The 26,772-nt window shown below is 39.8% G+C and overlaps 1 protein-coding gene across 2 annotated transcripts; it reads right to left on the bottom strand.

Moving 5' to 3' along the window:
* On the bottom strand, window positions 1–26,108 carry STEAP4 (STEAP4 metalloreductase). Of its 2 annotated transcripts, XM_004325171.4 has the most exons (5): window positions 25,950–26,108; window positions 11,316–11,770; window positions 10,137–10,664; window positions 8,713–8,877; window positions 1–6,972 (listed from the first exon to the last, which is right to left on the bottom strand). In XM_004325171.4, exons 2-5 carry the CDS (start codon window positions 11,766–11,768, stop codon window positions 6,709–6,711), a joined length of 1,410 nt encoding a protein of 469 aa, XP_004325219.3. In that variant the 5' UTR covers window positions 11,769–11,770; window positions 25,950–26,108; the 3' UTR covers window positions 1–6,708. The 2 variants fall into 2 exon arrangements, with proteins under 2 accessions (XP_004325219.3, XP_033718978.1); XM_033863087.2 differs by lacking the exon at window positions 10,137–10,664.
* Window positions 26,109–26,772: the final 664 nt, after the last annotated feature.

Raw genomic sequence — 26,772 nt, 5'->3', positions numbered from 1 at the left:
TTACTTTTTAAATTAAGTTTATTTTAAAAATTGGGTAAATTATTCATATAATTAAAAAATCAAAATGATATAAAACATATATAGTGCTTCTGCTCTTATTTCTACTCCTCTGTTCCCCCATCCTGTTTAGGTATGATTTTTTTTATTAGTTTCTTTCAAATCCTTTCATTGCTTCTTTAGGCAATACCAGCAAATGTACGTATACAAAAGGAATCAAACTTTACATGTTATTTTGCACCTTGATTTTTTTTTTTTTTTTGCTTAATAATATATTTTGGAGCTTTTTCTTTATATGTATAAAGAAGGTGACTCGTTTGTTTTAAACAGCTACATAGAATTCCTTTTTGTGAAATCATCATAGTTTACTTAATCCATCCTGAAGATGAATGCTTGAGTTCTTGCCTATATTTTGTTTTTACAATGTTGTTCTTGAAAAACAAGAAAAATGAATAGCGATGTCTATTTGTCATCTCAGAGGCTTGCAGGCATATCTGTAATGCTCAGGAGTGGGGCCCCTGGGTAAGAATTAACTCTGCATTTTTAATTTTGAAAGATAATGCCTAACTGCTCTCCTTGGGTTAGTCCCAGTTTGCACACCCAAGAGTGATGCCTGAGAATGCGTGTTTCCACAGCCTCACCCACAGAACGTGTGCTCAAACTCTTGGATTCTTGCCCATCTGTGAAGTGAGAAATGATATTTAAATGCAGGCTGAGTCTTCATGCATTTCTTTATGAATGAAGCAGAGTGCCTTTTCATATGTTGACGGGCCTTTTTCCCCCCCCGCTGTGAACTGTTCAGACTGGCTGCACAATTTTCTGTTGGATTGTGTAGCTGTTGTTAGTACTGAACGCTCATCCTCTTGGCATTCACCCCCGTGAGCTGAAAGCTGCTTCTGTGAACACCTGTGACACTTTGCCTGCAGGATTTTTCCCCGGCCATGGTGGCATGTACAGTGAGCATATGGGAAAACTCAAAAGAACCAGAAAGTTAGGGCCCTAGCAGCTTCTCTCATCCAGTAACAAACGGGAATTTGGTATATAAAACCCGCATCTTCCTTTCCCCTTGATGGAGATAAAAGGTATATATGACGCTGTTTCCCAGAGTTTCCCAGTGGAGTGGCTCCCACAATGGTAACTGGCTTGAAAACCCACACTTTATTCCTCCCTCGCTCTGTCTGCTTCCCTACTCCATCCCCAGTACTTAATGATTTCATTTCCAGAATAAACTACACATTTGCTTTAGGATCCTTGCCTCAGAGTCGGCTTCTGGTGGAACCCAAGTCAAGCCAGGTTGTGAGGCCCATCTTTGAGTGCTACTCAAAATGTGGGCTGCAGATGGTTTGTGACCTGTTTGTCACCTGTCTGATAAATTCAAAAATTGAGCTTAAAAGTTTAGAAACTCCTACAGCAATTTGATGTTGCTATGATATTTAAGTGTGGTGATTTTATGTTTTACACACACACACACACACACACACACACACACACACACACACACGTCCATGACGAATTGGAAAAAACAAAAACACTCCACAGTTGGAGAAGGCACAACTTTAAATGATGGCACTAAGACCAGTGGATGGAAGAACAATTAGGACAATTTTGGTTAGATATGAGAGAATTTTCTAATTGCCCACAGTACCTAAAAATGGAAAGATTTCCTGTTGGTGACAGTCAACACTTGGGAAAAGTTAAGCCCACTTGGCTGGCTGGGCTGGTGAGACTGTAAAGAATCCTTGAGTTTGAGGGCAGATCTTTCGTTTTAACAGATTTTACTACTCTGCCTTATGAAACTTGAACAGTAATTCACCTCTTTCTATGAAAGAAAAGATTAGTAAAAATGAAACCAATACCTGGTTTGTATTCCTTAATACATGCTGACTCTCTAAAAATCATAAGGGTTTAATTTTAGTTGATCTTGTTCTGATCATTTTTGATACATTGTGAGTTCCATTCCAACAGCCCTTCATATTTACAAAACTGAAAAACTGGCAACTTTAGGTAGTGGGACTGAATCTTTTTTTTTTTTTAACACTAAGATTTCTTAACTCGTGTTAAAATACTAAGTGAAAAGTGTTATGAGATTTCCTGGTGCGTCACTGGATCTCAAGAACAAATAAGTCCTCTCAGTACACAACGCACTAAGGTGGAACCAGAGAGAAAGAAAACATTTGCCTTGCAGCTTCTGAAGAGCTGTCCTCTCCTTGGCTACTCCTCTGAACCCTCAGGTCAGGGGTTTTTGCCTACCTCTACCTGAACAGAGGTCTCTCTGCTGATTAGGAAAGCTTGTGGCCAGATTGGACTAAAGTGGCAGTTAGAGCTGAGCTCAATGCTGAAACCAAGGGATCACATGTCACTGCAACCTTAAAGGGCATCCTAAAATCAACAGTAGGCAAATGTGGAGTGCCAAAGATGGGGCAATCAGGAATATTTAAAGCTTCCTTTAAAAAGTTTCAAAAAAACGTTGCCAGTGGTTCAGTCCACTCAGCCTAATATATGGATCCAAAGGGACGTTTTGGAGGACAGCGTGAGGGTCCTCCATTGTGTTGTGGTGTCGAAAGGCAATGGCCCTGGACTCAGATGGCCTCAATTCAAATCCCACGTCTGCCTCTTACTAGGCCTCTTACTCAGATGCGCTCAGTTCAAATCCCATGTCTGCCTCTCAATGTTTTTAAGGCTCAGTTTCTTCTGAAAAGTGGGGATAATGAGAGTATTTTAGAGAATTGTTATGAGGAGTAAATAAGATAATGCGTGTCAAGTGTTTATTGTTTGCTCATAGTATCATACAACCAACGTCATTAAAAGCCTTCCAAGATTCCCTCCTAGCAGGAAACAGATAGAACCTTATGTACGCGGAAGGGGTCAGCTGTGTTTGGATGGTCAAATTGGTTTGATGGCTTGGGGAGGGAGAGATACTGGGAGGGATGAAAGGAGGAGATCGGCTGGGCCAGGGCATGGGTGCACGGTCCTACTCGTCCACGCCCCCCTTTCCCCAGCCCTTGCTTTCCCTGCACCCTTGATCCCCCTCCTCCCTCAGCGGGATCTTCTTGCTTCCTTTTATCTGAGAGGTCAGGGCTTCGCCTTCAGCTTCAGAAAGGTAATGAAGAGAAGAGTGACTTATTCTCTCCTCCTGAATTCTACTGAACGAATCTTTGGAAGAGTAGAGGGATTTTCTACATCATAATCTTAACTTACTGTAGAAAAGTGAAGGAGGATCATATAAGGAGAGTTTTGGTATGTGTGTATCAAACGGGTGGTGGTGTGGGTGATGGTGGTGTTGATGGAGAATGGACATTGAGAGCTGTGTGTGCAGCACCTTGACTGCCATTCCACCTTGATCTGGGGAGGAGGTCCAGAACCTTGTGAGCTCCTAGTGGTCAAATTAATTATATTTACATTCATCGTTATCATGGCTCTTCTGTGATCCCTGAACAATAAATGCACGAAGAGCTCTTGAACGCAATTCCTAACTGAAGTAGCTTTCGAATAGGGACTTTGTTCTCTCTGCTTCTAGCTTACTGCAGGTTGCCGGCCCTCTCTTTATTTATCTGTTTTTATTTTGTTTTCAAAAGAATGATAACACCCATCAGGGCTGCAGCTGTTCAGTTGTCCAGGGCATTTCATGTCAGGTCCCACAGGTTGAAATCCAACTTGAAATCAGTCTACCCATTAAGGCATTTGCCCTGTCCGGGTGGCATCCATGTGGAGGGAGGAAGGAAAGCCTTGTTTTTCTTCCACAAAAGTCCAGTGTGGGATAGTCTACCCCTACTCCTGTTTGGCCAGCTGATGCTTTCCCTTCTCTGAGGGTAAAACTGAACCATGCAGGATGTTGAAATGCATCACCCTGCTGGGTGCAAGCTTGTGTCACATGAAGCTGCAAATCCATTAATGTGCTTTTCAACCCCTGTACTGCCTCTCCTTTTCCTTATCTCTGAAAGGAACTATTTTTAGTTCCAGATGCTGGAGCTACTGTGATTCAAAACCTTTCAGTCACTTTCTTTGGAATGCTGAGGAGTCAAAACCAGAATGATTACAAAACTAGAAAGATTTTACAGAAGCAGTCATCCCTTAATATGGGGAAAACATACGAAAATAAAAGGTATATGATATCATAAAAATTTTTCTAGAATACAGGAAACATACCAGCAGTAAGGAAGTTTAGTCTCACTTTTTAATGTAGAATAGTTTGGAACAGTTAAAAGGAATATAGTTCACCCAACACACCTATTTCTATCTGTTTCAAACTCATTCTTTCCACCTTAAGTAAACTGGGGGAGTCAGCTGTGTTAGGATGGGCACATTGGTTTGATGGTTTGGGAAGGGAGGGATATTGGGAGGGGCGAAAGGAGGGAATTGGCTTCTCTGGTCAGCTGGTGGGGCTTGGAGCCCTTGTGGATGAGGCTGAGGGTCATGCCCAGCAATGCACTGTGATGCCAAAACACCAGGGGCACTCTGTAACGTCTGGCTTCCTGGATGCCTTTTGTGAAGTACCCAGGTAGAGCATTTTTACTAGGTTATAAAAGTAGAATCCTTTTTACTCTAGGTAAGCTTTTTTTTTTTTTAACCTAAGAATGGCATTTTCTGTTTTTAGTAATGAACCATGTAGCCAGTAAAAACTTTACTCTCTTCCCCAAAAAGGAGCATGGTTAATCCCAAAGGCTTTTTTTAGATCAGCCTGGATAGTACTTAACCTTTAATCAACCAATTCTCTAGCCAAAAGGCAGCTGCCAACCCTAGAATACTTGGTTGTTTTGCATCAAATAGCGGGATGAGTGGTGACAATTTCCCTGTCTTTCTCACTGATGCTCTTGGGTCAGCACCACACACCACAGCTCTGCTCAAAGTCGCAAGCTTTTTTATATCCTTGCTTGGGTGGATCAAGAATAACGTAATGGAGTATATATTCTGTGTATCTTCTCATTAACACAAATTGAAATAAAAAACAAAATCTGGTAGGGTATAATGAAACCAACACCCTCATTCAGTGCCAATGGTATTGACTTTAGAAATAATTTGGCAATATGTATCCAATGCTATTAAAAGTTCTTTACTTTTTAATCCCAATTCTTTGCAAGTATTCTGAGGAAGTAATTTAAAATATGGAAAAATTGTACGTGCCAAGATACCCTATGAAATGTTTTAGTAAAAAATGGATGTAACCTAAATGTTGAATTAGGGCGGTGGTTAAATAAATGCGTATTTGATGTAATATTATGCAGCCACTGATTCAATACATATACCATGTAAGTGAGCAGACAAAGCCACGATATATTAAGTGAAAAAGGGAGGGTACAAAATTGAATACACAGTATAGGTAGAACGATTTTCAAAAAGTTTTGTAGAAAAATATCCTGGATTGTGGGTGATGTTTTAATATATTTTAATCATTTTGTATAAGGTCATATAGAATATATGATAATAAAAGTAAAAAGTAAAAGAAATGGCCTTTGTGGAGCGGGCAGAAAAATGTCAAACCCGAAGCCTTTTGGTTATTTCAGTGTGGGAAGGTCACACATAAGGCTCCTCTCAGCTCCATGTGTGAGCCAGAAAGGCTAATCCTGCTGAAGGTGTCTTCGAAATGACCTCATCAGCACACAAAAGCAGAGAGAACCATCCTGCCTTCCAGCAAGGATCTGAGAAACAACCAAGTCTCCTATTACAACTACTGCTCACACCTCTCTCCCCTAAGACACCATAATTCTCTCTCATCTATGTATCGGTTCAACTTACACATTCATTATTCATTTAATTTCACTGCTTAAATTGACAACAAACTATGACAAGCTACAGAAGCTACTTTTTTATACTAGAAATGCATTTCATAGGTGATTAATATTGAACAAGATTTGGAATATATTATTTACAAAGCATACCACAAAACCTAAACAATACCAAACCTGATATAGTGCAACTTTACAAAATTTATTTAAATTTTGGTTTATTTGAACTTTTTGCACAAGGGCTTTTATCAGCTCTTCTTTGCTTATTGTACATGGAGAAAATCCAAGTGGGTATCCCTCATTTTTAACTCAATCTTTCCTATACCTATTCCTTTGTAGAGGAAGGATCTATATCTTATGATATAGATTTTTATATATCCAACCCATGATTACTTACAATCAATTGTGATATTTTTATTGTTTTATAAAATAATTCCCCACACTACACATCCATATTGGTAACAAAATCAAAGAGCACACGCAACTACAGAATTCACCATGGCAATATTTATGATAACCTGCACTGCCAAAAACCAAACTAAAAATCTCGTTCCTTTTACTTCCTCGGCCCTCTTCTTCAGACATACCTAATAAACCCTTTATCAGTGGCCACAATCTTACTGTTTTCTCTTTCACTCCTCTCTGCCCTTGAACCAGAGAAGGAAAGTGCATGGACTTCCCCTAGATTTTGCAAGACATTAGGTCATGCATGCTGCCCACAACAAAGAAGCTTCCTACTGTGAAACCACAAAGCGAATCGTGACCTCAGCAACCCCAGCTCCAGCAAAAGGAGAAGCAGGGGCCAACACCGATTCAACACCAGCCTGAGATCAAACGGTGTCCATTTCTCAAAGTCAGGCATGATTTCTTTCTCTGTTCACAAGCTTCAGCCTGTGGTGGGAGAAAAACACTTTCTTCACTGCACCCATTATTATTCTCTAAACATACAACACCATAGTTAAGAAGTCCAGGTGAATTGAACTTTGCTTTAAATATCTGTTTTTCCATTCAATGCTGATTCTGAGAATTTTGGGTTCCTTTCCCAGCCCTTGCGGATCCGTGTAAGGGTCTTGTCTATACATGGAAGGATGAGGATGAACTTGATCACCAGCACCGTGCAAGGGATGATCAGTGCTATCACGTAGGCTGAAGGAAGATACCAGACGAGGCTTGAAGGACTGAGGAATCTCTTTCCGCCGTACACCAAGGTGTGGGCTGTGCACAAGATCAGGGTCAAATAACCCAGTTTGGACTATAAGCAAGAAACAAAAACATATACATTAACACTGTTTACACTGTAAGCCAATGAAGGGTATTTGTCAAAGCCACAAGCTTTTGAAACCTGTAATATTTAGAACACTGCTAAGTCCTGAAAAAGCATTAACTCTCCTTCAAGATGATCAGTATATCATTTAAAAAAACACTGTGCTGGGCTTCCCTGGTGGTGCAGTAGTTAAGAATCTGCCTGCCAATGCAGGGGACATGGGTTCTAGCCCTGGTCTGGGAAGATCCTGCATGCCGTGGAGCAACTAAGCCTGAGCACCACAACTACTGAGCCTGCACTCTAGAGCCCGTGAGCCACAACTACTGAGCCCATGTGCCACAGCTACTGAAGCCCACGCTCCTAGAGCCCGTGCTCCACAGCAAGAGAAGCCACCGCGATGAGAAGCCCGCGCACCACAACGAAGAGTGGCCCCCGCTCGCCGCACCTAGAGAAAGCCCGCACGCAGCAATGAAGACCAAAAAAAAGAAGAAAAAAACGCAGCCAAATAAATAAATAAATAAATAAAACGACTGTGCTTGCAAATGACATGGTGGTTTCATCTTAACCTAACTGGTAAAGATTAGGTTAGGAAAGATTCCCAGGAGTAAATTCTTTTGCATTAGAATAAATAATGTACCTTCTTCTTCAATGGTAAAACTCTTTCCTGAATCACCTTTTCTGGAGGCCAGAGATGAGCAAGATACAGTATGTCCTCAAGAAGCACCACATTAGTATATGTTGCTGACTAAGAGCAGATGCTAGCTACATTCTGTCGCAATAAAGAGCAATTAGCAAACTTTACTTTTGGTTGGTTGTTTGTTTTGGCCTAAATACAAAGCTCAATGTTCATTTCTGTCTTAATGTCTTGAATAAAGGTGTAAACATGAGAAAATGTTGACTGCATTTGGTCCCTGGGAGAAACTGCAAGACTTCTGAAATTCAAATTGTTCTATAAAGTTCAAAGCTGATTTCAGTTACTAATAGTCTGTTCTGTTATGCTGGTTCACAAGGAGCATGCATCAGAATTACCCAGAGGGCTTGTGAAAACAAACTGCTGGGCCATACTTCCAGAGTTTCTGAGTCATTTAGGTCTGGGTGGGGCCCGGGGATTTGTATCTAACATGATCCCAGGTGATGTTTGTGATGCTGCCACTTCTGGTCCAGGTACCACACTTTGAAGACCACTGGTCTAGAAGATACCAGCTGCTTTTAATGAGGTATCTGGTGGTTGATGTGTTTTCCCTCTTACAGACCAGCTTTGAATCTGGTACGATGACAGTCTAGCATATCTTGCTTTGAAGGTTTTAAAGATTATTTCATTATATGCCTTTTCATATCAATAAGTCCATATTCTAAAATTGGTTTTCAGAAGTAGAAATTTTATGTTTAGGTTTCTCTCCACCTTGCACCTAGTACATCTCCACACACAGAATTTAATAGTAGTTGATGCTTTTCACTTTATACTCTTAGCTGTGGCTCTGGGAGTGGTCAGGAATCTTGGCAAGGGATGCCCTGCGAGGAAATTCAGCCATTATGGAATCTGCCTTTTGGTACCAGAGTTTAGCATTTTCTAATTTGAACTTGTTTCAGTTGCTATTTTTATGAGATTGCTAGGGAAGTGATGGAGTTAAATGAAAATTTATGCAGGGTATGAGAGAAAAATGAGAATATTTGTAAAGCCAGAATCATTTTGCACTGTAAAGTAGATTAAATCGTGAAGTCATTTACCTGGACAAATCGGAACTCTCTCCAGTTGACCATGTTGCTAACTGATGGCAAGGAAGTGATTCCCAGGAGTACAAACAGGAAAAATCCAAGCATTCCCATAGCGATATATGAATCGCTGAGCCAGGCAGTAGAGGTACTAAATGGACTTTCTTTCTTGGCTATTGCCTAAGAAAAGTTATAAGCAATTTTTTAAAATTCCATTTTTTTACAAACTGCCCAAACTTTTAAGGGGATGAAGAGTACCTCTGCATGGTTTCTTTGCTCAAAGAAAATTGTATAACATTTCTTAACAATCACTGAAAATAATTACACTTAGAAAAATACACTTAGGTATTATATTTTTTGATAGAAAAAGTAATTGGTTCTATTGGGACTTTATTATGATAGTTGACTCCAGGAGTTGTATAGAGAGTTTTAATTGACCCTATAAATCCTAAAACAAGATAAACATTTACTTAAACCTTCCTTACCATATGGCTTCTTGTTCCCCAAGCAAAAATCGATGTTCTCAAATGATTACATCAGGATTCTGTTTTCCTGCTTTATATGCTGATTATTCACACACATGAAGTTTGAGTTCTTTCATGTTTTTTTATGTTGTAATATGGCATCAAGTCTGTTGCATCACATCTTGAGAGAAATCTGGCCCCTGTAACATGACTCTTACCCAAGGACATCCCATGTATTTGTTAGGGAAATAATGTAGAGAAATCCACAGACCCAGCACTTTGAGACTGCGGTAAGATTGATCAAAATCAATTATTTCCATACGAGAACTGATGTATAGAACTTCCTCTGGGACAGCTTTAAGACTCCCTGAGCTGATTCTCTCTGAATATTTTGACTATGTAGAATATAGTATCTGACATTTGCTCAGAATTGTTTAGTTTTCTAGTTATTGAGGACAGCATCCCACAAGTCAAACATTAATGGAGTTATAAGCACCCTTTTGTGAATTTGTTTACATTCCTATGACACATGTTTGGACAGCCCCCTCACGTATAAGATGGTTGGTTTTGACTTCCAAAATGAAGTAGCATGCATAAAGATAGAAACTTGAAAACACCTTGGCTTCCATTTATTGAAGTAACTCAAGTAGGTTCATTAAGTTTTCCTGAGCCTCCAAATCTGTTAGTTTGTCAGTATCTCAGTGAGTCCTGGGAATACAGATATGGACCCAAGTGGACTGGGAATCTACCTTTCATTCTCAATAGGTGTATGAGATTTCAACCAGATTCAGTAAAAAACAAAACAAAACAAAACAACAACCCCCTGAAAACAAACATGAGGTGTCTAGTTATAGCTACTTTAAAAAATAAAGATGCTTAGAACAGTGATTTTCTATAACTGTGAAGTGGAATATGGTGTAGCAGGATTGCTCTTTGATTTAAAGAATAGGAGAATACAAATGAGTAGAGATTTACCTGGGCAATGGTTCTGTTGGTCCATGTCCATCGTACATAATAACGAATAGGGATCACAAGTGTGTAGAGGACATGAAGGAAGGCAAATCCCAGTGCTATCAAGCCAAGCTGCTTTCTGCACAGCATCCAGTGGTCAAGCCAGTCTGGGAATCGGCGGTATTTTGTACCTTGGTACAGCTGCAGGATGGCCGCAATAACGCCAGGGAGGTAAACCAAGGCCAGCAGTGTAAGTGCTGCTATTGGAAAGACACGATTTGGAATAGAAATAGCCAGGCGGAATGTCCTATCTTTTTTTTCATAAACATAAGGGTAGATTACTTCTCTTATTACACAGTAGGAAAAGAAGAATACACACAGAACAGCAGACAAATAGAAGGGGAACTTCCACATTGGAAACAGTTGCAGTGGGTAGTTTTCAATTTCATTGGCTGCCATGAGAGATCCTTTATCCAATGGAGTAAGTCCAAGACTACGAACAATATCCATTACTCTTTGCTTGGCTTTGCTGTCATTTCCGCAGACAAACACCTGGGTTAAAATAATTCATTTTGTATTTTTTCTTTCTTTAGTAATTATTTTGAAAGTCTGTATAAGCACTGTGCAAGACAATGCCATATGGTAGTTAACTGCTTTTCAAACAAGGCTGTAGAAAGGACATATTTAACAAGATGATGGTTTAGACTTGCACATGTGTGTTGGGTAGTTAAGTACCAGGGTTTTAAGTCGAGAGTGGCTGTAAGCATATCACACTGATATGATAAGACTTGGTTCTCCACAATGCAAACAGTTTGATCTCTCTTCCGTATTCTTGGGTGCCGTATCACTTATGGATTGCTTTTAATCTCAGTGAATAAATGGAACCCATTTCATACAAGGTAATGGGAATAGAAGGGATACCCATCAACAATTTAGCAGTGTTATTTTCTAGTACTGAAAAGAGGGCTCCAGAGACTGACACCATTGGGTTTCATCAAGCTAAAAGCTGAGGGTACAGACAGTGCTAAATAAATCACTACAATTGGTTACCCTACCTGGCCAAGCCCAAGAAAGTCACTCATGGCACATATTAGCAGAATGAAGTGTTTTCTTTTGGAATTATGTTTTGGAATCTTTGACATAAGCACATATTAAAACATTCACTTTTTAAAGATGGAGTGTAAATTTATCATTTAATCTTACCTGCCGACTTGCATCCAGTGCCCTTGACTGGAGAGCCCAGGCTGAGATGGTGTTAAATGCTTTTACCACGTGGGCTCCCGGCACCAACTGAGCAAGGTACTCTGCATTCGACTGTGGATACTGCTTGATTTTCAGGTTGTTGCTGACATCGACCAGGATTTTCCCATTGAGAGCCTCAGTTAATTCTGTGAGAAAATCGTAATGTTCCCTGTGGATTGCTATGATTATAATGTCAGATTTCTGGGCCGCTTCTGAGTAGCTCAGGACCTCTGCACCGTTGGGCAGCAGACTGGACATCTGGGGGTTTCGACTTCCAAAAACAATAGAATAACCACATTGGAGCATTTCAAGTCCCAGTGATCGTCCAAAATCTCCAGTTCCAAAAATACATACAGTGTCTTGCTTCTCTGAAGAATTCGTAGTGAGAAGAAGTACATCTGTAGTTTTCTCCATGACTGAAAGATAATAATGCAAACACCCAACAAAATATGAATGTTCTGGCAAAAATTAATGAGAATTATATCCAGGAAACAGTGATTGACTGATGTTGTTTGAATCTTTTACTGAGTTATCTCAAGCATATTCCCTACAAAATTTGGAAGGAGTAAAAACTGTCTCACATATTCTATGTCTTTGTTTTTTTTGAATTTTATTTTAATTTTTTTTATATAGCAGGTTCTTATTAGTTATCTATTTTATACAAATTAGTGTATATATGTCTCATATGGCTTAGTAACAAAATCTTCTATTGGATAAAGAAATGCAGTAAAAACCCAAGACGCTGACTGGTTGCTGTCTTAAACTATGGACGTGTATCACAATGATACTGCATTTATTGAACACTTAACAGTTCCTAAAGTTCTCAAGAGCAAAATCTGACAAAGAATGCAGTAATAAGGAAATTACAGACCAATTCATTTATGTTTAGTGATACAAAAATCCCAGATTAACCAACAGAATCTGGCAGCCTGTTAAGAGGCAGTGCACATTGATCACATGGGATTATTCTAGGAATGTAAAGATTAGTTCTGTAAATTCAATATTAGAAAATCCTAATAGAACTCACCATGTTAGAAGATTAAGGAGAAAAATGTGGCCATGTTTATGTATGCTAAAAGATCAAGAACCTATATGTCTTCAGAAATTTCTACAACATTGTAAATTAACTATACTTCAATAAAAAAACCTAAAAAAATGATATTTATTCTTGATTCATATTTAAAAAGGAAAAAATAGATATTTCCTTAACATACAAAGTATCTATTTAAATAGCCAAAGTATCTATCTAAATAGCCAGTTGGAAGAAAAAGTTTAATCTATACCTCACACTCCCCCCCCAAGGTAAATTTAAAATATATTAAAGATTTAAAATATTTTTTTTAAATGGAACTATAATAGAGCTAGAAGAGGCCATGGAGAATTCTTTTATAACCTTAGACGGGAAAAGCCCTTTTCCTATATCACAAATCCTTGAAATCATTAAAGAATAAAGGGACAAATGTGATCACATAAAAATAAATAATACCTGCAAAGCAAAAAATCATGATAAGTGAAGTCACAAGATAATCAAACTGGAAAAATATATATATATATTTTTTTGCGGTATGCGGGCCTCTCACTGTTGTGGCCTCTCCCGTTGCGGAGCACAGGCTCCGATGCACAGGCTCAGCAGCCATGGCTCACGGGCTTAGCCGCTCCGCGCATGTGGGATCTTCCCGGACCGGGGAACGAACCCGTGTCCCCTGCATCGGCAGGCGGACTCTCAACCACTGCGACACCAGGGAAGCCCTGGAAAACTATTTTACACTCATACAAACCAATAAAAAATTTGCCCACTAGACAATAGGGCAAAAGACTATGAGATGCTAGTTCATCCTAGGGAAATAGGACTTTTCAATATAGTAAAAGATTTTTTAATCTTACCCAAAGTAAAAGAAATGCAGGATAAAACTAAACTGAGATACTGTTATAAACCATGTGATTGTGTTGCTTTGTAAGGTTTTGAAATTTAAAGATCTTGAAGTTTTCATGATCTAATAAAATAATCTAGGATACTCTCTCCACTTTCAAAGAATATTATTTCTTCCTTCGGTACTGGATTTTTCTCAAAAACTTTTCTCTTCCCAATATTTAGCATTTAGTTTAAACTTTTAGTTAATCTTTTTTTGGGTGTGTGTGTGTGTGTGTGTGTGTGTAGTCTCTTGTGTTCAGTGATGCATCCTCAGTGCTAAAAAAGAGCACTGCCTGTGATAGACCAGGCACTTCTTGGTAAATATTTGTGGGATCATATTAGAAGGGTGGAATGTCGGAGCTGGAAGCAGCGGTTTCCTCTGTGTGCCAGGCACAGCATGAGGTGCATGACGAGGAGGAAGCTGAGTGAGTACAGACTGAGCACTGGGAGTTAGGGAGGAGTAAGGTGAAGCAGAGAAGTGGGGGAAGGTGTTGTAAGGACATTGCTTCTTCCACCCAAATGGGTTTAAAGTAAAACTTCGTGAATTTGATGTGGCGTTTCAAACCAGACCTAGTCATTCTTCCATTCCAGCATATGGTGAAGTTCATGCAGATTGTAGAGCATATGAAGATTGCACCTTTTCAATCGGATTTCAGAAATCTGCCCTTTCCATTTTAGCCCATGGAAAACACCTGTTTTTTGTTTGATTTTCTTGAAGTATAGTTAATTTCCAATGTTGTGTTAGTTTGGGGGTAAGCAAAGTGATTCAGTTATACATATATATATATATGCATATATATATATTCTTTTTCAGATTCTTTTCCATTATAGGTTATGACAAGATATTGAATATGGTTCCCTGTGCTATACAGTGGGTCCTTATTGTTTACCTTTGTTATATATAGTGATGTGTATATGGGTTTTTTTATAAATTTATTTTACCTATTTATTTTTGGCTGTGTTGGGTCTTCGTTGCTGTGCGCGGGCTTTCTCTAGTTGCGGTGAGCGGGCTTCTCATTGTGGTGGCTTCTCCTGTTGCAGAGCACGGGCTCTAGGCGTGTGAGCTCAGTAGCTGTGGCTCACAGACTCTAGAGCGCAGGCTCAGTAGTTGTGGCTCACGGGCTTAGTTGCTCCGCGGCATGTGGGATGTTCCTAGACCAGGGCTTGACCCCATGTCCCCTGCATTGGCAGGCGGATTCTCCACCACTGTGCCACCAGGGAAGCCCAGTGGTGTGTATATGTTAATTCCAAACTCCTAATTTGTCTCCCCCGCCCCTGCTATCCCCTCCCCTTTGGTAACCATAAGTTTGTTTTCAATGTCTGTGAGTCTATTTCTGTTTTGTAAATAAGTTTGCTTGTATCATTTTTTTTTTTAGATTCCACATATAAGTGATATCATATGGTGTGTGTCCTTCTCTGTCTCACTTCCCTTAGTAAAGGAACAAGAAATACAAGACTTCTCTGTACTTCCACAGAAACTCTTTGAATAATTTAATTAAGCACAACAAGTGAATCATTTTATAAACTAGCTAGTGACTGATATCCTGAACTTTATCAGAGTAGGAAATGACCTTATATGGGAAAGTACCTGGATATGATCAGGGCCTATCATAAGGAAACACAGCTGTCCCTTTGAAAAACTCTTAGCAGCATCTACAAATGCAAACTAGTGTAGCAAATTCTATTGTATTGCTAATCAGTTAACAACTAATTGTTATGACTCAAACCCTAAACTGCTGAATGATGCCTTAATTTTTCTACTTCGTAGAACTGGTTTGTGAGTGTACTGACAGAATACCAGTGTGCCTGGCTATTCCCTCACTTTTTCTCCATTCTTTATCCTAATATATTATTTTTCTATCTCCTATATTGGGATGAACATTTGCAAGCAAAATATAGATTTGACAAAGTTGCCTGTGTCCTGCAATGAAATGGATGATGTCTTTACTGACATATTTTCATTTGGATTACCTTAATCATTGCAGAGAGTCCAGACTTCATTTTGACCACGTGGCCCCTACATTCATCTATTCTAACCTGTCATAAAATTTATTTTAAAAAATGAAGATATTAACTACGCTACACTAGTATTTTTTGCTCCACTTACTGGCCATGTGACCTTGGGTGAGTTAAACTATTTGTGTCTCAGTTTCATCAACTTTAAAATGAGAGATCTGTAGTACCTACTCTAGGGGCATTGTGAGGATCAGATGAATTGATGTATCTTAGAACAATTCCTGAGACTTAGTAAGTACTCAATAAGCTGTCTATTATTAGGAGAGTATTTCATATGCTATAGTTAATTAATCAGTCTATTAATGATCTAATTAATGTAGTCTTTTTATAAATTCTATAAATTAAGGGTTAATTATGCTTCTATAACTGTGATTATTGGAATATATAAAATTTACCTGAAATAGTATTCAATAATTCTTGAGAAGCTTCTGCTTTCCCCACTTCTTTCTCATAAATAAAACCTTATATAAAACGGCTTCAGAGCATATGAATTTATCAAAACACAGATGTAAAAACAGCTCAAGTGTGAATCTCTCTCATTTGTAATTCTTTCACATTTTACTTCAATATTTCCCCCTTAAAATGCAGCTTGGCAATCCAGCATAACACACTTGGGCTGTTATCCCAAGCATTAAAATTTATTTTCCCTCTTAAATCTTCAGAGACAAACTGAAGGTACAAAAACAGTAAGGAGATATTAAAATATCACTGGTGGAGTCAATAGAAAGTAATACAGTTATTCCATTGGGCAGTTAGTTACTCCGTATCAAGTTATAAGGTTGATAATTGTGTCACACACATCTTGAGTTCCCCTTCAAATCCTCCTGGTTCTATTTCCAGTCCTTGGGCAGTAACTGGGCTCTGCTCTGTTTCCACTGCCTAACAGAGGCTCACTTTGGGGCTCTAGATCTTTTAGCTCTCGATCCTTGTCCTGGGCTTCTCTGATACCTGTGCCTGTTTGGCACTCAGACGTGTACAGCCCATTGCCCCATCATAGACAACGGGGCACAGGACTCCATGGATAAGTGCTTCCCCTTTCATCTTCTGGAACACAGTTCTGACACATTTCATAAGGCTCCTATGAAAGTCCTAGAGGAAAAGAGTACCACTCATCTGTAACAGTGGCTGATTTAATGGGCTTTTGTCTTTCCCATGTTCCCTGGTTTAAGCCCCTTGCCCCTCACTCCTGTTCCCTGGAATCACTTCCGTAATAAACTATCTGCACACAAGCCTTTGTTACAGGCTCTGCTTGCAAATCAACCCAGGATAATACACTATTTTGATTATTATTATCTTTTCATGGTAGAAGAAAAATGATCAGACCTCAGGTTACAACTGGGATGATGAAATAACATGTAAAAAGTTAAAAAGTTAGCTAATTCTTTGGAAGAATTTGATTCAGCACTCTTGGAAAAAATATCCTGAAAACAGATGTTCATGAAAATGAGATGTATGCACACTCTAAACCACAAGGGAGATCTCATTGAGGGTGTATTTTACAGTAAGTACTAGGTAAAGAAGGAAGTTACAATCATTTCAGACTATTTGTAACTCAAAATAACTCCCATGTATAAACATGGATTTATGGAGGTAGTAAGGTTTCTTGTTCAAAGACTTGTAAAAAAACTTTCCTAGTCCTCTTTTATTCATAGATGTAGGATGGAAGGAATAAAGAAAATAAGAAAGGTGGTAAACAGGAAGCGGAGTTATTAAGGGAAAGTTGGGGTAAGTTGGTTATGGCATAGTGGTCTCCTCTCCTTCCTTCAGCGCTTTCCAAACCTCAGTTATGTAACAGGAATCAAAACAAGACTACCCCCTGGTTTGGAAAATCTCCAGGTTTTGCCTCCTGTGGAAGCATCTCCCAGAGAGGGAGGCCAAGACAGGCAAAGCGACCCTGCAAGAGTGTTTATATAGATTAGAGATTGGCAACCAATGATGCAGATGCAAAGGTGACAGAGACAACTGTGAGGGCCATGGTAGCAGCCACCAAGAAGCGTAAGCGTGAGTGTGTGTGTGTGTGTGTGTGTGCGCACGCATGTGCCTATGTGATGAAGTGGTACTGGTGTGGGTCATGTAGAGTCTCGCCCATCAGGCCCCTCTGTCTGCAGATCCCACCCCGGGTTCTGGGAACCTAAGGCAGCATTCCGCCGGATGTTCCCAGCTAGGTATCCCTTGAGGATGTTAGGGCCAGTCTGGTTTGTGCTTTTACTTCTCTCATCTCCCAGAGGTCAGAAGACAGAGAGGCCCAGTTCTAGCTTTAGAGGATTCTAGCATATGAAAAACATGGAAATGTCCTAATGGAATACAAACATTTCACATTTTAAACGCTTGTATTTAACAAGCAAAGAAACCTTTTTATTTAAAATAATTATAGATTCACAGTAAGTTTAAAGCTAGTACAAGAGGTCCTTGTGCATCCTTTATCATTTCCTCCAGTGTTTACATTTTATATAGCTAGAGTACAATATCAAAACTGGGAAACTGATATCAGGACATTGGGTGTGTATAATTCTCTGTCATTTTATCCCTTGTGTGGGTTCAGGTACCCACTACTGCAATCAGGATGCAGAACTATTCCGTCACTACCCCTTTATAGTCATACTTATCCCCCTCTCTGACTCCAGCCCCAATCCCTGGAAGTCATGAATCTGTTCTCTGCTCTGTAATTTTATCATTTTGAGAATGTTATATAATGAAATCACACAAAATGCAACCTTTTCATATTGGCTTTTTTTCACTTAGCATAATGCCCTTGAGATCCATCCAAGTTGGCACATATGTAAATAGTTCATGTAAATAGTGCGTTCCTTTTTAGTGTTGAGTCCATGGTATGGACTTCTTCATTTGCTAGTTTGCTACCTGAATGTCCTGTTTGGAAATGTTGCAACAGCGTTACAAAATCTGCATGTTTTAAGTGTTTATACTTAACAAGTCAATGCTATCAAATGCTCAGGCACCACCTCCTGAGATTCTGAATCAATTGTTCTGAGGTAGGGCCCAGACATCTGTATTTTTAAAAAACCAGACCAAACAGATCAGTTCTAAAGAGCATCCAGAGCTGAGAACCGCTGGAAATGGGAAAAGATAAGGGTATCTTTTTTGGAAAGAGATGGTGAGGAGGGAAAAGGCAGAGGGAGAACAGGCTGTGGATGAGCTTGTAGGGGGATGCAGAAACATTTCACCTGCTTTACAACTTCTTCCTCTAAGTAACCATTGGCTGGGTCTGATAGCCTAGAATTCCTACTTTTATGAAAACTGGAGGCAAAAAAAGAGTGTGTAGGCCCCCTATGGGAGAGGGTCAAGGGATGCCAGACGCAAGACTTGGTAGGCTTTGCTCTACAATTCCCTTAAGGAAACTTTGATGAGTTGTCTTTTATGAGCCACAAGTTATGGTTTGATCAAATCCAGCCATGAATCTGCTACGGTCACTCCTTCATAGCATCCCGTTTACATTCGGATGAAACCAGTATTAAAGACATTCTGCCCCTTTCTCCCTTTGAGAATTCAGCTTTGAATTCTGAAGCGATTGTTCACACAAGGTTTTGAACTCCTCCTACAGTACCCTCTCCGGACACCCCCCTCCTGCCCTCTGTCGGGGTTGTAGCACACAAGTCCAGTGATCTGGCCTGGCACCTCCAGGGAGTCAGAACACAAATGACACTTTTAAACTCTATACGACGTGACAGGATTTTTCACTTTAATTTGATGCCTGTAAACAGGGATTTTAAAATTTCCTTCCTTCTGTTTTATTTTCCCTTCTGAATTTCAACCTGAAAGCCCTAGATGACTTGACAACACATTTGTAGTGAGCTGACGCCCATCAATCAAATGTTTCTTTTAATTACCAGGCATAGGGGCGGGACGGAGTTCTGCAACTAGGCCAGCCTTCCTCTGATTCAGAGCATTTGTTTTAATATATCCCAGGGACCATTGGAAAGCAAAAAATAGTAAAAAATATATATATATATTTTAAAACCTTACAATAATACATGAACCCATCCAGTTTATTCACTGAGCTATTTCTGTATTTAGTGAGATCAAGGCTCTTTAGGGAAAGCAAGCATGCTCACATTTAAGCACATATTCTTTTACTAACAGGCATATATTACTGTAGCAAAATCAGAAGCTCTTGGTTTAAAAAGACCACTGATTGTAGTTTACAAAAAATGTAATGTGCCCATAATTAATGGAGTTTTCTAATTTTTTTGACAGTTCCATCTTCAGCCTATATATGTTATTTGAAAATATAATAGTACTTTTCTTATTTTAGCCTTGTAGTTAGAAGTAGCTCTGTCAGTAATAGCTATAGACTGACATAAATCTATGATTTAAAGCTCTTAATCTGAATAAAGAAACCACTGCAGGTTGGTTGCTGAAAAATTGATTAATGATTTCAATTGTTTTGGGAGAAAATGTTATGTATCTCATAGCACTCTAATTTACTGATGCTTAGTTTTTATGCTAGCCAATAGAATGACCCAAAAGGAAACTAACCTTAACTTGTCCAGTCTGATTAAATCACAGGAGCATAACTAAATATAACCTTTACATTAATATTCTATGGGGATATATATCCACATGAATTGCTAATAAGTAAAACTAGCCATGACGTGCTGCAGCTAAAATGATTCTGTAACATTTCACTGCCACCCAATGAATACCAGGAGAGCAAGGTAATGCAGAGCTATATTATCGATTTTAATTGTACTTTAGGAGAAAATTTATTTCTTTTAAATGTTGGTTCTTTGGTGAAATTCTGGTCCAACTAAAAATCTTTTTAATACGTGTTTTCACATTTACATCTCAGCTGCATCTGTCAAGATAAATGAAGATTGTTTTATGATTCCCTGGCTAAGAATTTTATCATGTAGGTTTATTACCCCCTGTCTAGGCTAGTTGGTTCATTTGATTAAAGCTGGGGCTCATGACAGCAAGGTCAGGGATTCAGTCATGGCTGAGTTAATTTACCTTGACCTCTGTTTGCATTCTAAATCCTGAACAGCTTATAAATCTGTCGTTCACCAAAGATTCAGCATGAGAATTAGGACCTGGATTGCCACCATCAGAAAAACAACTCTGTCTCACTGACTGGGTGGCATTTGACTTGTACACAATACCTAAGCATTTGCTTTTTTTTTTTTTAAGTAGTTTTTTATTTTTTTAATTTTTAAAAAAATTTATTTATTTATTTATTTATTTTTGGCCATGTTGGGTCTTTGTTGCTGCCCACAGGCTTTCTCTAGCTGCGGTGAGTGGAGGCTACTCTTCCTCGCGGTGCGCGGGCTTCTCATTAGGGTGGCTTCGCTTTGTTGCGGAGCACGGGCTCTAGGTGTGCGGACTCAGTAGCTGTGGCTAGCAGGCTCTAGAGTGCAGGCCCAGTAGTTGTGGCTCACGGGCTCTAGAGTGCAGGCTCAGTAGTTGTGGCTCACGGGCTCTAGAGTGCAGGCTCAGCAGTTGTGGCGCACAGGCTTAGCTGCTCCGCGGCATGTGGGATCTTCCTGGACCAGGGCTCGAACCCATGTCCCCTGCATTGGCAGGCGGTTTCTTAACCACTGTGCAACCAGGGAGGTCCTGAGCATTTGCTTATTGGGTAATTTGGTGATCACAAAAACCCACTTAATATTTAGTATCTATTAGTGGGTTTTGCTTTTCTTGGACTGCTGTAGTCAGAGATATTTAAGAAGTGATTTGATCATTTCAGAATTAACTTTGTTTAAATAAATTTCCTGTGAATAGTTATTTATCCTCACCTTGAGGCCACTGGGAATTATCTCACTATTGATAACTGCCAAAATTAGTTTGGAGATAGAGCAGCTTTGCTGTGGATCTGATCCCATTCCCTGGCCCCCAACCCTGCTGATGGGGTAACTCCAATCTGCTTCAAAGCATCTCCTCAGCATTTTTAGAAATCTCCTAGGGGTGGTTTACATGTCCTGTATATAGTCTCCTTTATCTTCTTTTGGGCACCGTTTTCTTCTATTTCTAATTTGGCTGTGGAGGCAAGGACTCCCAATGGCCAGAGTACGTCTAATGTTCGCCAAGACCCCATGAGCTGGAGCTGCGACCATGATCTGGCCTTTCAGCTGCTTCATTTCTTACCCCAGGAGGGAAAGTACCCTTGAAACACCTTTCCGCCTCCTGTATTATACTCTGATATACAGGCCTGAGGGCAGTGCTGGTTGATCAATATATTTTAGCGAAAGCAGCTCCTTCTTTTTAAGTCCTAGGTATTTAATTTCAGCTCTTTTTAGTTGTGTGGTATGACCAGAGCTGGCTTGCCAGCTGAAAGTTTGAAATCAGCCGTGGTGGGAGTTTTCACACCATGGAAATCAGCAAATGCTGTAATTCAGGACATTTTTTTTTTTTTGCCTTAGAGAGCCATTTACCAGCATACCACTGATTCTTTCTCTCATCCCCTTCTCCCCAAGACTCTGCCTGTGACCATGGAAATGGAGAAATAACTGGACTGACAGGATGATATACTTTCCCACTCCTGACTTTGTACTTTAAGCCTTAAAATCTCTTTCCTTAGAGGCCTTCCTTCTAGGAAGGCTCCTAGGTTCTTAATGATAACAGAATCCATGTGGCTTCCCTCCCTCAACAAATGTTCCAGACCCTCTCCACTGCGCACATGGAGTTAACACGATTTTGGCTGTAAGTCTGACACTGCTAGACTCTTGGTTCCCTCGGGGAGATAGATACAGGGACCTCTTTGTGTACCATCATCCCATAACACATATCTTCTAATTTTCCAGACATGCATTAAAAAAAAAAAGAGCACAGTTTAGGATCTCAGTTGAAGATAACCATTATTAACTGCAATGAACCATTTACCAACTTGCTAATTGCTTTCTCCTCAGGCCCTTCCCATATCTCATACCACCTAAGTCAGGGCAATTGAAGAGGATGAAGAAATCATTTTAGTACTTGGGTACTGGAGAAGAAATAACTAGAAGCATGATCATTTCTATAATAAGAATGATTTGCTGTAACTTAGTTCTTTTGAACTGTTCAATAGGCTTCATTTCTTGTGCCATGCCTTCAGGTATTAAAGAAGGGCTCAAGTGTTTTACTTAAGTTAAACTAATTAAAACCTTTAAAACTTCAATATTCCAACATTCATGACCTCAGTTAAATGCCTTAATCTCATTATATCACTCTTTAAAATGAATTAAACTCCAAAGTATTATAGTTACAAATTTATTATGAACCTTACCCAGGATAGCAACATAATGGGGTTACTAAAATGAGAAGAAATACCAAAGTTGCTGCAATTTCTTTATCCTTTTAAAAATAGTTATAATAATTTCCACTACTTACTTTATATGTACTGTACAGCATACAGCAATCTCATGCTTCTTCCCAAAGGGCAGGACACTTTGACCCTATTAACTAGTACAGCTCAGGGGGCATCCATGCTTATAACCTCCTATGCCCATAATGATAAGCATCTTTCAAAAATAAAATTAGTGTTATCAACAATGTCTTGGTAGGATTGCGTGTTTTTGACAGATTTATTGAACAGCCTCTCTGAGCCAGGCACTGTGCTATACAAGAGGGATAAAGTGATAAACTTTAGACTGACCTGGTCCTCCAGGGGCTCCCAAGTTGGGGAAGATGGAGACACATAATCAAACTGCTGCAATACAACGTGTGAAGATGTTGCATATACAGAGGAGGGGAGCTATTCTGCCTGGGAGGTAGGACAAGAAAGTTTACCAAAGTCTGTGCATAATTGCTCAGACACTGCTTAATTTGGGCTCAAAACTGTTTCCACACCCTGTAAAATGAAAAGTATAGATGAAGATGTATAATCAGTGTGGACCATTAGCCACGCCCTCCTATTCCCATGCTTCTCAGTGCTTGTGCCATCACCAGTGAAACCCTGGTTGGAACACTTGGCCCTGTGCTTGATGCCATTTTTTTTCCTTCAATATTTGGAGCTAAGGTAAAAGAGATGTGTTCTAATAACCCCTCTCTAAGAGGAGTGCTATACAGTTATATTAAGTTACCTCTCAGCTTTCTCTTTTTTCAGAATTATAGTTCCTGACTTTTCAAAATTATCCTTTGCACACATTTACCTTCCTTATAAGATGAAAAGTGAACTTAATTTCATCCTGACATGAAGACTGATCATGTAACCTACATTTCAAAGAAACGTACTTTACTCAAAATAACTTTTCAGAAGGATGCAACCATCAAAGTTCAGTATGATAAGGCTTTTTTACACATGGCAGACTACACTCTTCTAGAACAATGTGGAGAAGCATTCAGATTAGGATGTCATGTCCTGCCTAGGTAACTAGGGTGGAAATGCTTCTTTGAGTAGAACATTGCGTATTTTTTGCAGTGACGTATTTCTGAAAGATGATCTTCATACAGTGCAAGCATTCTTTGTTCCTTTTTCCGTAATGATTTTGGAAGAACAAATTGCTTACGTATGTTGGCCAAGTATGTTTTCTTACCATACATTGTTTTCAGCATTAATTATCCTTTAGTTATTTACTTAGCTTTATTCCTTCCAGGTCTGATTTCTTCTCAAAAAAAGAACAAGTGTTAATTCAAATCATTTTGGAAATGACCTAAAAGTCATTCAAAATTCATGATAGGTTGAATACATCATGTGGAACTGTTCATAGTTAACTGTCTTCATAGTTAACTAGTGACCCATTCTCTTTGGATGTGCAGAGCACAGAAGGACGTACAAAGCACAGAGTCAAACAGGTGGCTTCAGAGGCCTTGTAAACTTTATTTCTATTACTTCTGGCCTAACTACAACTTCAAAAAAAAAATCCCACACAGAAAACTTCACTATCCACTTCACTATCCACAGCCTGTCCGAGATTCTTAGAGTAGGAATTACTCTACTTCCTTCCTTACTCTAATTCCTTCCTTAGAGTAGGAATTACATAGGTAGATGTAGTTGCAGACACTTAACAATTGACAAGGACAACCCAGAAGAAACCTACAAGTTGCCCTGGCAAGTCTTCAAGTTTGAAAGGTGATTATATCTTTTTTTTTTTTTTTTTTGCTAGCAGATTAACTTTGTGAAGATTTTAAAAGGAAATAATTTTTAAATAGCAGTTGAAAAAAGATACAAATGACTTATAAAGATAACTGGATGGTGAGGATCATGAGGAAATGTAGAGTGACTGTTCAGGATTTCTTCCATTTTGGAATTCTATGACAAATGAATCTATTTTTCTTAAAACTGTTCAGAATAAGGCTCAAGGCTTAAGGTCATCAATGTATGAACAGGCTTATAAAAACGTATTTGGTTACTTCGAACAACAGTTAGCAAGCTTAAGCAAGGCAGGAATCCGAAAATCATTCTCAAGTTAGGGGTCGGGCCTCGAACATGCTGGTTTCTGAACCTTCAGTTGCTGTGTGAACTTCAGCAGCACCATAAGTGTTGCCAAATGGACAGAGTGCTATGACCCAATTTCTCCATACACATGTTCCATTTCCTATACAACCCTGAAGCCTGATAAATAGGGAGTGCTTCATCCTGCTTTCTGGGTTGGCAGTGTTTGCCATGCAGGTAGAATACAGGCAGGTAGAATTTCATACTGTGCTAAATCAAAGCATTCTGAAAAACTCAGGGCCTTGCAAAAAAGTTACTGCTTCAAATAAATGTGCCATTTTATAAAATTACACCTACTGTATCAGAAAAAAATGTTCTTTCATATGAGTGACACTTATATCACTCCCATTTATAGGGAATAGGACATTCTCATACAGCAAGGCTGAAGAATTGGTTTGGAAAGCTGAGAGTATTCTCTGAATGATAAATGTGGTACAAGTCTAGATACTCCTTGGGGAAAGACTATCTCTCCACAGCTGAGTAGTTTCCCTATAAAAGTGAAACCTGCATTATTATGAAGAAAGTAATTACTTGGTTACACTTATAGCATTGATGAAATTTTCAGTGTATTTCAAACCTGCAAACATCTTTAGTCATGTGTTTTCACCTTGTTAGAGTTGGATTTTGTGGCTGCTCTGGTCCAAGAGCCTTATATTTTCCATGTGTGGAAACTGAGGCTGAGGTACTGAACTTCTAATTAGAACTAGGAATAGAATTCCCCAATCCACCCCTGCCCTAGTCTCCATCCAATTCACTTTCCCTTACACCAGTCATCTTTTAAAGAAAGTTTCTAAATTACTATCCAGAGGGAAAAACTACCTTCCAGCTGCCTCTGGACAAACAGGGAACCAAAGGCTTTATTTACTCTAAACAAGTACATTCCAAAAAATATTTCTCTGGAAAAGCAATTAATCACTAAACTGCAGAAGGACATTGGAATCAAGATCAAGGATGGAAGCGGTTGCAGATCTCAGGACACATTTTCAGCTCTTGGTCAAGAAGCGGGCTCAGATCTAGATTGCCTTTATCCAGAAGTAAGATACAGAGAGGAATCCAAACCTCCAAGTCCTCTCCTTTGGTCTCGTCTGCACCCCGGGGATGAAAGTCTAGGAAGCAAGCCACTTGTTGAATTGCTTAACTCATCTGGCCACACACTTGGGTGGCCTTGCACCTTCTTCCCAGGGTGAGCAGGTTTGCGGAGTGGGGTCCTGGAAGCAGGGGTTCGAGGTGGGCAGAAGCTGATAAGGGAGGGGAGCCCTGTGGCGAAAGGTACAAGGCGAAGGCCAGCAGCAATGTGACCCACCTGCGGGAGAGGTGTTTCCCAGGCAGCTGTGGTCCAGCGTGGCTGCTGCGGGGCGCGCTGAGTGCCGGGCCGAGAGGGGACGCTGTGTGGCGTTCAGGCTCGGGGCTGCGGTTCGCCGTTCTCGTCGGTATAAGAAGCCGGAGAGCGGAGGGAGGGGCCCACTAGATTGCGCAAGAGAAGCGGTGAAGAAAGCAAGCGTTTCCAGGAAGAGTTCAAGCTGGGAATCCTGGGCAGTTGGAAAGACCAGAAATTCCGGTGCTGTCACTGTCGCTATTGCTTCAGATGTTGCTGCTGATCTCTGGCCAGCGGGGTTTTTAAAGCGTTTTCCCCAAACCCCTTGGGATATGTGCATCCCAGGCAGATTGAGGCTTGGAGAGGCTGAGGAGGACCCCTTTCCTAAGGAGCCAGAGGGGCCGCTCTGAAGAGCTGAGAAAACACCACCTGATTTAGGCACCTAGGCATTTCCCCCTGTGCCACAGTGTCAATTCAGAGGTGACATCTTTCCCCTGTGCCTGGAAACCCTCTTTTTTTTTTTTTTTCCAGGGAGGGGTTCATAGCCTGGATGATCTTGAATTTGGAGGTCTTAATTTAGGTAGATTAAATGGCTCAAAAGAAACAAACCAAGTGAAAGAGAGGGATGATGATACCGTAATACACAATAATATATATTGGACTGATAGTCTTTCTACTTAGGAAGAGCTCAAAAAACACAGCCATGGTGGTTTAAGATTTAACTAACCATGATAATCTGTGGGACAGAGCACTCCTGCACTCCCATGCTCTGTGGTCTAGAGCCCAGAGTTTTCCCAGTCTGTCTCTTACC

Source organism: Tursiops truncatus, chromosome 9, assembly GCF_011762595.2.
Source record: "Tursiops truncatus isolate mTurTru1 chromosome 9, mTurTru1.mat.Y, whole genome shotgun sequence".
NCBI lineage: Eukaryota > Metazoa > Chordata > Mammalia > Artiodactyla > Delphinidae > Tursiops > Tursiops truncatus.
Note: the sequence above shows the minus strand (reverse complement) of the source record. Positions and strands in the feature narration are given on the sequence as shown.

Coding starts and splice junctions, on each gene's coding strand:
- STEAP4 (XM_004325171.4), bottom strand. CDS start 11,768: ATGGAGAAAACTACAGATGTACTTCTTCTCACTACGAATTCTTCAGAG. Junction 10,665..11,315: donor CACTGGATGCAAGTCGGCAG/GTAAGATTAAAT, acceptor ATTTTAACCCAG/GTGTTTGTCTGCGGAAATGA. Junction 6,973..8,712: donor GAGAGTTCCGATTTGTCCAG/GTAAATGACTTC, acceptor TCTTGCTTATAG/TCCAAACTGGGTTATTTGAC.